This window comes from Chionomys nivalis, chromosome 15 (genome assembly GCF_950005125.1).
Source record: "Chionomys nivalis chromosome 15, mChiNiv1.1, whole genome shotgun sequence".
NCBI lineage: Eukaryota > Metazoa > Chordata > Mammalia > Rodentia > Cricetidae > Chionomys > Chionomys nivalis.
Window position 1 is genome coordinate 53,058,627 of NC_080100.1, and position 13,464 is coordinate 53,072,090.

The 13,464-nt window shown below is 42.9% G+C and overlaps 1 protein-coding gene across 2 annotated transcripts in view; it reads left to right on the plus strand.

The window, feature by feature from the left end:
• Fam151b (family with sequence similarity 151 member B) overlaps window positions 1-11,117 on the plus strand; it is a 33,737-nt gene extending 22,620 nt beyond the window's left edge. For both annotated transcript variants that reach the window (XM_057790008.1, XM_057790009.1), the window contains exon 6: window positions 7,260-11,117. In XM_057790008.1, coding sequence (XP_057645991.1) covers window positions 7,260-7,419 — 160 coding nt within the window. In that variant the 3' untranslated portion in view covers window positions 7,420-11,117. The remainder of the gene's footprint in view (window positions 1-7,259) is intronic.
• The last annotated feature ends 2,347 nt before the right edge of the window (window positions 11,118-13,464 follow it).

Sequence of the window (13,464 nt, forward strand, 5' to 3'; positions counted from 1 at the left end):
TCCCAGCATTCTGTTCTGTCTACTCCACCTACCTAAGGGCTGGCCTATCAAATGGGCCAAGGCAGTTTCTTTATTAACCAATGAAATCAACAGATTAACACATGACCTTCCCACATCATACCTAATAAGTAAATAAGTAATAAATAAGCAAGCGAGAATTATCCCACAGCGCACGCCACCATAGTTTTTATCCCCCACCCCATGTGGAGGGTACAGATGTGTGCTCATGCCATCACACCCTTCTGTGTGAGCCCTGGGCATCCCTACTCAGGTCTTAGTTCCAGGAAAGCCATTACTCAGACAAACCCTTCTCAAAAAAACAAAACAAAAAGTATTACCCACAGGCCCATTTCCCTGCTCCTAGACTAGATGGTAATTCTTCAGTAAGCTCTTGGGTTGGATTTGTTTTTCTAGATTATGACTTAGTGATTCCTTCCCTTTCTTCCTTGGAATACTGATTTCCTTTTATTGCTCTGGTTGTATTCTTCACTGCTGGTTTTCACCTTTGCATTTGTTAAGATAGCTTTGAATTACTTACATTAATATAGATTTTGGAAACTGTTCCCTTTCTCTGCCCTGTGCTTGAAATGTATCCTGTCAGTCTTCCAGAGCTTCTGACACTGCTGATCTGAACTAGTCTGCAGCTGTTAGCCATCCAAGTGGTGGGGTGGGGTTTTGTTTGTTTGTTTGTTTGGTTGGTTGGTTGGTTGGTTGGTTTTTTTTTTACCAGTTTTACTTTAATAATATTGTCAGCCTTTATTGACTGTATTTCTACTTTGTGGGTTTACAACTGAAAAACATTTGATGGTAAATCTGTTGACTTATTTCTAGGTGATCTATTCTGTTTCATGGTTCTATGTGTCTTTTTTTTATGCCAGTACCATGTGGTTTTTTATTACTATGGCTTTGTAATTTGACTTTACGAATGTGATACTTCCAATATTTTTCTTCCTTCTCAAGAGTCTTTAGATATTTAAATTTTCCATAGTTCCATATCAACTTCAGAATATGATTTCTATTAAAAATCCCATTCTTGTTACGGTGGTTTGAAAGAGAATGTCCCTTATAGGCTCGGGTATTAGAACACTTGGTGGTGCTGTTTGGTGAGGTTTAGGTGGTGCAGCCTTGCTGGAAGTATGTCTCTGGAGGTGGGCATTGATAGTACTCTCAGCTTCCTGTTCCTATCGCCATGCCTGCCCCTTGCTGCCATGCCTCCCCACCATAGACTTTTGTCCCTCTGGAACTGTAAGCCAAAATAAACATACTTTCTGTAAGTTACTGTTGGCCATGGTATTTTATCACAGCAACATAAAAGTAACTAATTCATGAGTAGGTACTCAAACTGCACTGTTGCTCTGAAGAACCTGACCATCCCCTCCCCTAAGGAGTATGGAAGACTCTGGAATTTAGGACTAGAAAAGTGATTGAATGCTGAGAGCAGAGCTTGATGGGCCAGCCTGGCAGGGTCCTGAGAGACAGCAGTGCTGGAGCTGGGCCGGCTGTGAAGGGTGCCTGGTTCAAGACTGTGGTGCTGGAGCTAGGCTGGCTGTGAAGGGTGCTTGGTTTAAGACTGCAGTGCTGGAGCTGGGCTGGCTGTGAAGGGTGCCTGGTTCAAGACTGTGATGCTGAAGCAGGGCCAGCTGTGAAGGGTGCCTGGTTCAAGACTGCAGTGCTGGAGCGGGGCCGGCTGTGGAGGTCTGGTTCAAGAGGTTTTAGAGGAAAGCAGGGACTTTAACAGCAGCTTGGCCCAAGACCATTCCTGGGATATTTTAGCAAAGACTGGTTGCCTTTTGTCCCTGTAAGAACTTGATTGAGGCTAAATTAAAAAATAAAGGAGTAGGGCCTGGCGGTGGTGGCGCACGCCTTTAATCCCAGCACTCGGGAGGCAGAGACAGGCGGATCTCTGTGAGTTCGAGACCAGCCTGGTCTACAAGAGCTAGTTCCAGGACAGGCTCCAAAACCACAGAGAAACCCTGTCTCAAAAAAATAAATAAAGGAGTAATTTCTTTAGTGGAAGAAATTTCAATATTATCTAATGTTGGGTTTATGGTTTGGTTATTATTGACAACACTTCTGCAAGTGTACAGTGAAAAGAGCAAGGGGGCAAAAAGGGAAATGCAGATGCCCTGCTCGGAGAGAAAAGGAGCTCCAGGAAGTTCATGCTTTTATAATTAGTTACGTCAGTGCCTAGTGTGACTGCAAGTATAGTTCTGAGTTGTTGAAGAACTTGATCCTTTATGAGGTGACTGGCCATTAGCTTGCTTGTCTTAATCATCTTTACCAGTTTGCAATGTTAGTAGTTTTTATAAGATTAGGACTTGCAGCTTTATCTCCATTAAGTTTGGTCCTTAAAACATAACAATTTCTGAACTGAAGCTTTTAGTATCAAGATGAAACTTCAAATAATGAATATAGTCCACAGAGAGACTGGCAGCTTTACCTTCCTGCCCCATTCACGATGCATCACTATAGAATATCACAGTTTCTTGTTTGACTCGGAGACCACAAGAGGAGGCTAGACACACATTCTTCAGCCTGAATAGACTTTAGGTGAGGCAAGATGTTTTCTAAGCCAGTGGTTCTCAGCCTTCCTAATGCTGTGTGACCCTTCATCACAGACCTTTTATCCCCAACCATAAAATCTTTCATTGCTACTTCATAACTGTAATTTTACCACTGTTGTGAATTGTAATACAAACATCTACTTGCAGACAGCCCTGGGTTACCCCTGTGAAAGGGTCTTTGACCCCCAAGGGATGGCAACCTTGTTGATTGTTGAGAACTACTGCTCCAAGCTCTTTGCCAGTCTGCTTTAAGTCTTTGTCTTGCTACATCATAAAATAGGAATACCCCAGTCTCTTGTGTTTCACGTTTCGTACTCATTGCTGTGGCCCTAGTTCTTTAGCCTTTTATTTATTTTTATTATATTAATAATATAAAACATTTTATGAACTTAAAATGTCCCATAGCCTTATAAATTTAAACATTTTCAAAGCTGTTCTTTTTTTTAAAAAATCGAATTTTTTAAAATTTTTCTGTAAAACTACAAAATTATCTCTTAAGAAAGTTTAAAATCTCTCAACTGTGTGCTCTCGCAATATCAAAAAATAAAGAACCTTTTTACATCAGGAGGGAGCAAACATAATCTGTATGGGCAAAACCAAGCTCGAGAAATGCAAGCTTTGACTGTTTTATTTGTTTAAATTAGCATATATTTTATAGATTTACTTTGTTATGGTGTTTTGTGCATTCTTTTGTTGGTCACCTCCTAGGTCTTAAGAAGCTGTCCTGGGAGACGGAATGCTTCAATTCAGAGAAAATTATCTTTCTGACCATGAGATAATTTCTTATAATAATTTTCATCTTTTTTTCCTACTCATATGATTTCATTTTTGTTTATGGCTGAATAAAAAGATCCCATTGTGTATTTGTACCCCATTTTCTTTAGCCATCTGTTAATGGACATTTAGGATGGTTCCACTCTTGCTATTGTGAGTAGTGTGGTAATAAACATGCATGTGTAGGTATCTGTCGATAGGACATGGAATCCTTCGGGCGTACGCCCTGGAGTGTCATAGCTGGGTCTTATGCTAGTTTTATCTTCAGTCATGTGAGCAGCCTCTACACTAGCATCCTTAGTGGCTGTGCAGTTTTACATTCCCACCAATGACTTACCTTTTATTACATCTTCTTCAGAATTTGTTGTTTGTTTTCTGTGGTAAGATGGAACCTCAAAAAATTTTATGTGCATTTCTTTGGTGACTAAAAATGTTGAAGTGTTTTAAAAATAGTATTGGCTGTTTATGTTCTTTTGAGAAATCTCCATTGAGTTCATTAGCCCATTTATTGATTGGAAGATTTAGGGCTTGGGTGTTTATTATTTATTTTTGTGGTTCTTTCTGTATTTTAAATGTTAGCTTTGAAATGCAGGTGGCTCAGACTTCCTCACATCCTGTGGGCTATGTGTTCACGCTGTTGGTGGCTTCTTTTGCTGGGTAGGAACTTTCTAATTTCATGTAATTCCATTGTCAGTTCTTGGAGATTTTTCCTATGCTATTAGAGGTCTTTTTAAAGGTCCTCGCCTGTTTCTGTATCCCCTGTGTTTTTCTCTGGCAGTTTTAGAGGCGCTTTCCTGTTAGAACTGCCTTAACTATAGCCCAGGGTTCAGTGAGGTGTGCTGTCTTTTCATTTGACTCCAGGAATTTTAAAAATCCCCCTCTGCTTTATTCAGTGGCTCACTGTGATTGAAAAGTGTTTTCAGGGGCTGTGGATGTTGGTAGAGTGCTGGACTACTATACACAAAACCCTGGGTTTCTTTCTCATAAGTAGATAAATCAATTAAGTAACAGAAGTGCTTCATTCGGGCTCTGAACATTGGCTTAGTTCTGTAGTTTCTCTTGCTGCTGACTTACAGTTTTAGTTCAGTACAGGTAATATGATACATTATTAGGAAGTATTTCAGTTTTATTAAATTGAAATTTAATTGATTTTCGAGATTTTATCTGCCACTGAGAAGTATTTCTTCCCTGCCAGTTGGCTGAGATATTCTGCAGCTGTCACTGATCTGAAGTCCCCGCACTAATATGGTCAGGGTGGCTCTGATCTTGCATGCCCTTTAGTGTTTGTTACATAAATCTGGGAGTCGAAATTCAGTGCATGTGCACTTCCAATCATTTTCTCCCTTCTCGGTGCGGTGTTTCTTTGTGAATATGTAGGCTTCTCCATCTGCTTTGATGAGGTTTGGTTTCCATGGGCAGGTAAGGCTGGGGACTGTTGGGCAGTGTTGCAGTAACATGTCTCCCTTTGCAGTCACCTACTGTCAGTCTGTGCCTGCTCCCAGCAGCAGGGAAGTCCGGGAAGTGTGGCTCTTGTTTGTGTAACTGTGTAGACAGAATGAAGAGGTTTGTTACGTAAGAAAAATAGGAAGTTAAACAGAGCCAGCACCGTCTGTCATGCAGTCTCGTGTAGTTTTTAACTCCTGCTTTCTGTTTTCCCTTGGGTGACTTTAAATTTAATTTCTCAATCATTAATGCATGAGTTCAAAAACTAGATAGAACTAAAGAGTTGCTGTGAAAAGTCCACCGATCTACACAGTCCTCCCTACCCACAGTCTCTAACGTCCCCCGTCTACACAGTCCTCCCTAATCACAGTCTCTAATGTCTGCCTTGTCTACACAGTCCTCCCTACCCACAGTCTCTAACGTCTCCCATCTACACAGTCCTCCCTACCCACAGTCTCTAAAGTCTCCTGTCTACATAGTCCTTCCTACCCACAGTCTCTAACGTCCCCCGTCTACACAGTCCTCCCTAACCACAGTCTCTAACATCTCCCGTCTACACAGTCCTCCCTAACCACAGTCTCTAACGTCCCCTGTCTACACAATCCTCCCTAACCACAGTCTCTAACGTCTCCCGTCTACACAGTCCTCCCTACCCACAGTCTCTAACGTCTCCCGTCTACACAGTCCTCCCTACCCACAGTCTCTAACGTCTCCCCCCCCCCCGTCTACACAGTCCTCCCTACCCACCGTCTCTAACGTCTCCCGTCTACACAGTCCTCCCTACCCACAGTCTCTAACGTCTCCCGTCTACACAGTCCTCCCTACCCACAGTCTCTAACGTCTCCCGTCTACACAGTCCTCCCTACCCACAGTCTCTAACGTCTCCCGTCTACACAGTCCTTCCTAACCATAACCACTAATGTCCCACTATCAGTTTTCGGCTTCGGTGTGGAAATATGAGTAAAGATAACTATGCATTCTTCCTCTTCCTCCTCTCAAAGCATCTGCCTTATGTACCTTGGTCCTGAAGTAGAGCAGGTAGAGGAGGGGTCTGAGGACAGGTGTGATGGAGCGGGGATGCACAGGTGCCCTGAGGTACTGCCCACCCAGCGTCTTGCTTTGTGTTGGTTACATGGACATTCCCTTCATAATGTTTGGTTTAAACTACATTTGAGATTTATATATCATCTTATGGTTTTTTCCAGTAAGAATTTTTTAAAAAATGGATCCTGAGAATTGGATTAAATGAATCCATTTGAGATACCCTTTAACTGTCTTATTTACCCCGTTTCTGTTTTAATAAAATGCAGAGCTATTTAATGAGGCAGAAATGGCCTGGAAAGTTCTTTTCTTAACCTAAACGATCATATCTGTGTCTCCTTGTAAGGTTCATTACCATGATTCTCAGATAAATTAATAGATTCCATCTCAGAAAAAATATAGAGAGTTAAAAGCTAATGTTGTCTTTTTGTGGCCTATACTGTAGTTTAGAGTTCTTTTCAGTGTGTCATATATCACTTCTAGGAACTAAATCTGAGCTGTTTCCCGCCGTCATGTTTCTTTGCTCTCATTTCTCATCAGGATGGCAGCCTAACAAATGTGTGCTCCTCACTAACCTTGTGTCTTCGTTAGTAGCAGGAGCACTTTGGAGGTCTCTGTGGATTCCGATGAGTTTATGGGGGGAGGGAATGCGGCTACTGAAGAGTGTGGTGTCCCAAGGCATGGCGCAGCAGCCACATCAACAGAAGAGAAAACAGAGCAAAGAATACCCAGACTCTGGCATGTCTTACATATGTAAAATTTTACATTAGTTCTTATTTTAAAAAAATTATTGTTATTTTTTTTCACTTTATTTGTGTATTTAATGTGTGATGGGGGACACATGTGTCTCACAGTGTGCATGCGGAGGTCAGAGGACAGTTTGCAGGACCTGGTCCTCTCCTTCCACCAGCTGGGTCTCCAGGGTTGAGCTCAGGTCAGCAGCTCGGAGTAGCCTTCTCGCCATGGCCGTCCCCGACACCTGTTTGCTCTGTTAACGGTGTCACAGCGTAACAAAACCTCCGAGGCGATCATTAGTGACTGGTGTTGGGGTGACAGAGGCACTCGATCACTTCACAGTTTCTTCCATCGGGCTTTCTATTTCCTGACTAGACAGCTGAGCAGACCCAGGTATCCAGTTGTAATTTCGTTTGAGAAGCAGAGTCTTTGATGAGCAGCAGAGTCTTTGATCAGCTCCTCTTACAGAATGAGGCTCATTTCCAGCGTGGCTGTGTGGCTTCTAAGTCACGGAGCAGTATCGTGACTGAAACTCAGAAGCTGTATGATGCAGGCGGAGCAGTGGGGGTCTACTCGTCTCTGGCTGCTCTGTTGCTGCTGAAGGAATGAAGCTGGGCGGGGATTCGACTGTCGGAGACATGGGGGAAATTTTCACCAGTTTCTTATCTTCCTCTTTATCTGTACACTTCTGTTTTAATACAGGTACAGCCTGACTGTTTGGACTGGAAAAGATGACAATTATTCCACTGAAGATTTACTTTATATTCGAGACTACTTTAATAAAACCCAAGTTTTCTATGATATTTTGGATCCACAAAACCGTGAATTTAAACAAGCCATTGGGATCCGAGTCCCTCTTTAAGAATACAAGAATTCACTTCTTGTAAATCATTTTCTCTTTTGGCTTCATCATCCTTCTCTGCTTTGTCGAAATTAATTACTGTATTAATTGTGATTATTGGTTTGTGCTAAATTTATCCAATCAAAATGTTTATTGTGTACTTACTCCACCTTTATAATGTCATATGGTTGTGCGTATGAAAGATTTCCAACTGCAGTAAAACTGTCCAAGCTGGGTGTGCTAGAACATGCTTTTAACCCTAGGACTTAGGGGACTGAGGCAGGAAAATCAAAAGTTCAAGGCCAGCCTGGACAACATTGTGATACCCTATCTCAAAAACAATTTTTATAAATTCTCTGTAATCACCAGACATTAATTTTGTAAAACAATTCAATTAATGAATTGACTACTTTTTGATGAAATTAGAAGCACAAATATTTGTCCAGAATGAAATACTTCCTATCTAGCCCTTAACAATTTTCTTGAAAAGTTTTCCTATGTTTATTTATTTATTTATTGTATGCATGTGTATGTGAGTGTGTCATGATGCATATGTAGCAGTCAGAAGAAAGTCTCTAGGCACAGGTTCTCTTCTTCCACCTGTGTGTCATGGAGATGACACGCAGGTTGTTAGGCTTGGCAGCAAGCACCTTTACTGCTGAGCTGTATGTGTGGCCTCATAGTATGAAGACAATAGTATATTCCAAGTGACATTCACAAAGCTGCCACTTAGATTTAGATATAAAGGAATTAAGCTGTTCTAAGAAACAAAAGTGCTTAGAGAGATCATGAGATTTATTCTACTGCAAAGTATATTCTGAATGATTACTTGTGTGTGTAAATACCTGCGTTCAGGTCTTCTTCATGCCACACACGACTGAAGGGCACCTTTGGCCTAAACACAAAGCCGAGCTTAGAAGACATTTGGCAGTGAATGTAAAGACCTCCTGGCTTCTGAGGCAGGCAGGAAGCACTAACTCCAAAAGAAAATACAGATAAATGGATTTGAACAAGCGTCTCATCAAAAGACACCATTCAGATGGCTCAGTAGTTAAGGGCATTGACAGCTTTTCCACAGGACTCAAGGTTCAGTTCTTGACACCCACATGGTGTCTCACCACCATCTGAAACTCCAGATCTACAGGATGGAATGCCCCCTGCTGGTCTCCTTGAGTACTACACTCGTGGTGCACAGACACACATGCAGGCAAAACACCTATACACATAAAATAAAATTAAATTCTTAAGAAAAAAAAACAGCACTGGGGCACATCTGACAAAGGACTGCTATTTTATGTCATGTACACCTATGAAGTGGTAAAAAGTCAAAAGCTTGAATTAAAAATGAAGAAAAATTGACAGCTACACCATGAAATAATATATCTATATGCCAAAAGCAAGTTTTACAGAAAAGGTTCTGGACAGTATTACCGTTCATCCAGGAAAGGCAGTTTAGGCCACAGTGAGATACCAGTGCATACATCCCAGAACAGCTAACACTAGAAGGACTGGCAGCTTGTAGGGGGCAAAGGAAACATTCCTACAGTTTTCAGTAAATATGGTATCTCTGACTAGGATCCAACCATTGTATCCATAAGCATGAAGTCAGGGGAGTTCCCATGCTCACAGAGAAGATTTGTGATAGAATGCTGGTAACCGTTGTATTCTGAGCCCTAGTTAGAAACAACACATTTTCACCAGCAAGATGTAGACAGGGGTTTCTGTCTCGTCCAGTCCTGCAGCCGTTCGGTCCCAAAGAAATACATAGAGGTCTACTACATTAATCATAAACTGGTTGGCCTAGTAGCTTAGGCTTATTGTTAACTAATTCTTATATCTTACTTACATTAACCCATTATTCTTGTCTGTATTAGCCATGCGGCTTGGTACCTTTGTCAGTGAGGCATTCTCATCTTGCTTCCTCTGTGGCTGGGTGATGACTGCTGACTGAATCACCTCTACTTCCTGCCTGGTCTCCCTGCCTATACTTCCTGCCTGACTACTGGCCAAGCAGTGTTTTATTAAAAATAATACAAGTGACAGGATAAAAGACCATTGTCCCACAGCAGCAAGAGAACTGCTAAATATAATTAACTTACTACACAGTGTTAAAAAAGAAGTCTGAGCCGGGCGATGGTGGCGCACGCCTTTAATCCCAGCACTCGGGAGGCAGAGGCAGGCGGATCTCTGTGAGTTCGAGGCCAGCCTGGTCTACAAGAACTAGTTCCAGGACAGGCACCAAAAGCTACAAAGAAACCCTGTCTCGAAAAACCAAAAAAAAAAAAAAAGAAGAAGTCTGAACTGCTTAATTCATGTTGTATGGATAATAGTAAACAGTGCAGAAGGAGTGAGGACAACAGAGTACACACTATATGGATCCATTCAAGGACACTGTCTTAGTTAGGGTTTCTATTGCTGTGAAGACACACAATGACCGCAGCTACTCTTATGAAGAAAAATATTTAATATGGTAGATTACAGTTTCAGGGGTTATCATCATGGTAGGAAGCAGGCTAGTGTACAGGCAGACATGATGCTGGAGGTACCTGAGAGTTCTACAACTTGATCGGCAAGCAACAGGAAGTGAACTATAAACCCCACTGAGTGTAGCTTGAGCATAGGAGACCTCAAAGCCCACCCCCGACAGGGACACACTTTCTCCAACAAGGCCACATCTCCTAATAGTGCCACTCCCCGTGGGGGCCATTTTCTTTCAAATCACCATATGCACCCAAAAGTAATTTATGGCAACAGAGGTTCAAATGGTGATTACTCATAGGCAGAGTATTGGATGGGCAGTGGAACAATTTGGAGAAGAGACGAAAATGTCTTTAACTGTGCCAACATTTTTGAAAAGAATATTTGGGAAGAAATTACCGAGATGTACATTTTACTGTGTTGTAAGTTATACATATCAATCTTTGATAGTATTTTCACAGACCTTGATGTATATAAATTCATAGAATGCTAACAGACACTGAAAAGCCAGCTTCTGTTAATGTGGAAAGATATTGTGGTTGCAAAACAGCACTACGGGATGGCTGTATATGCAAAGCTGACGTTTTCACAAGTACAGAGAATTTTGGAAAGAGTCTCAAACACAAAATACTTGATGCTTCCACATTCCCAAGCCTAAGGTTGTCATCCCATAACATTGGAATTCTGCTCCCATAACTCACAAGATCTTCCCGCCTCAGAAGAGACACTGGTAAGAGATTTGATTGTTCCAAATTCCAGAGCCTTCCAGATGTACAATTACTTTTGGTCCTGTGAGAGTGGCGTGGCTGCTCATTAGCCACTATGTGTTGACTTCTCTGTGGGAAATTATTAAAATAATTCAGAACAATTTGTTGATTTGCTTGGATCATAGTTCTCTGGGCACTTTAACCCCCTGTAATTTGATCTGTCACATGATTTTTTTGAAGAACCCCATTAAGTTTCCTGAGGCTCAAGGGGTAGGAAACAGAACAAACATTTCCCTGTGCTGAGACTCTGCAAGTGTTTCTCTGGGACCCTATGCTGGGACTCCATCCAGGCTGAGGTGACGGTCACGGACGCCAGAGAGGAACCTTTGAGATACTGATAAGGTGCTTGGCTGCTCCAGGGACCATGACCCACCATACGAAGGGGAGGATTGTGGGAATCCAGGGACCACAACCCCCACCATAGGCAGAGAAAACCTCCACCCACCCAATTATGGACCTAGTTTCCTCTCCAGGATAGACAGTCTTTTCCTCAAGTCATCCTGTTTCCTAAGGACTCCACCTCATCCCACTCCCATAGTGATTTTGACTTTACTCCATATTTAAATTATTTCATAACATAGACAATAAAACTTCCCACACAGTTCACAGTTACAATAGTGAGAGAGTAGGGACTGTGGGAGGCTGGCCAGTCTCCTGGCTTCTCCCCATTGCTTTGTCCCTGTGCCTGGGAGACTCACTGGAGCACCAGTCCGGTGACATCTGGTACCTGAGCTATCTGGGTTTCATTGCTGCTGTATTCGCTCTCTTCCTTTCTTTGGAGTGAAAGAACATAACAAAAGTCCAAATTTTTAATTAAGGTATTTGGCTGTGAAAGTCTTGCTTCTTTGTCAGCCCAAGGGCTAATTACGAAAGCACAGGAACTCTGGGGCTCAGAGCAGAGTGCTCTTCTAATGTGTACTGGTCACACGGGTCTGTTGCTGTGATGGCACCACGAATGAAGGTAATTTAGGAAGGGTTTATTTTGGCTTATCTTTCTGGAGGGATAAGAGTCCATCATGGTGATGCTGAAGCATGGTGGCAGGCGGCCGGAGCAGGAAGCCCAGAGCTCCTATCTTCAATGGCAAACATGAAGCAGACACAGCAAAGGAGAAGCGGGGGCAAGGCTGTGTACTCTCAAAGTGCCTTGCAGTGGCAGGCTTCCACCAGCAAGGCTACATCATCTAACCACCCCCAAACAGAACCACCAGCTAGGAGGAAAGTGCTCAAATACTGTGCCTAGGGGATATTTCTCGTTAAACTACCATAGTATGTAAAAGGCCCTGCCCCCTCCCCTCACACACACACACACACACACACACACACAGAGAGAGAGAGTTCCTGTTGTACCCCCGACATTGCACTCTCAAGGGTTTGGAGGCCTTGGTGGTCCCTCCCACCTGTATGGGACTATAATCACGTACTTTATTACTGACCATAGTAACTTAAGAGCTTTTCCCAGTGAGGTCCTTGTGTTTCAGCTGACTTTGTATTTCTGAGACTTGCTCTATCATGGCTACTTGCTGTAGGGAAGCCACACATCCGCTCCTGTCAGATTGCTACCTCAGCATCCCCCCCTTAGGACGTTTCCATGTGTCTCTGGATAGAAGTGATTTCTTCTTTTTGTTTCAAGTTCTTGATCCCAATAAGGAGCACCATTGCAGGAGTCAGCTAGTAAGTGTTTTTCAGTTTGAGAAAATGGTTTTGAATTGAAATGTTTTGCTCAGCAATTAAAATCTGCGCCATCATAACCAACACTGGGTGAACATGAAAACCACGCAGAATGCTGTGTGCGTGTGAGATTCCAAACCTGCTCTTGACTTTTCCTACTTAGTTCAGAAGTGATAACAAAGACATTTCAAAGAACCTTCTGGCTGAAACCGTTTCAGAGGTCATTAGGTGAGAGGTCCCCTTCTCGAATATCTGATCACAGCTATCTCCTGTGTGTGCTTCCAGGAAAGGTACCCTGTCTCCCCCTAATGCAAGCTTCTCCCTAGACTGGCAGCCCTAGTGCAGATATTCCAGCAGCTTCATTTTCTAGTCGTGTTTGACTTTGTTTGAAAGACTCTGGGCTCAGTCATTTCATCATTCCTTTCAATATTTAAGGCCCACCATCTAAGCTCAGTTGAGTCTGTCTGAGCTACACACTACTCACTTTTAAATATTTTCCAGACTCGATTATCTTTTCCATCTTCTTGCATTGATTAATTTCGAGTCAATGTGACAGAAAGACCTACAGAACACCTTATGGGACCAGCTTTAGTCTATCATGGTGGGATGCATGGCCTTGGCAGCATGTGGCAGGGTCTGCTCACTGTACAGCAGATAGGGTGTAGAGAGTGACTCAGAACCCTGCAAAAACAACGCCAGGTGACTGCTCTGCCGCCAGGCCCCACCTCCAAAAGGTTCCAGTCTCAAAAAATAGTGCCACCAGCCTGGGGAACAAGTGCCAGAACGGGAGGCCATGGGAGACATTTCCAGTTCAAACCACAACTTTCTCCTGATGTCAATGCTGTTCCCAGACTCGGATCTTTCACAGTTGATTAAGGAGGGCTGGATCAGTGGTGGACACAAATTAATCTTCCAGCAGCGTGATCTGGCCTCGTTGGCAGTTCCAGCACACACAGACGCCCCTAGACCGGTGATTAACTGAAGCTGCCCATATCCCTCACCAGCCATTGCTTGTCCTAACCCCATGCCGCTGAACCCACGGCCTTCACAACTGCTAAGCTTCTCATTGCGGGTTTGATCCTGCAGCCCGGCAGACTAGAGTCCTTGCACAGTTCCTGATATCTGCAGGACATCCTTCCTAGCCTTCTTTTTT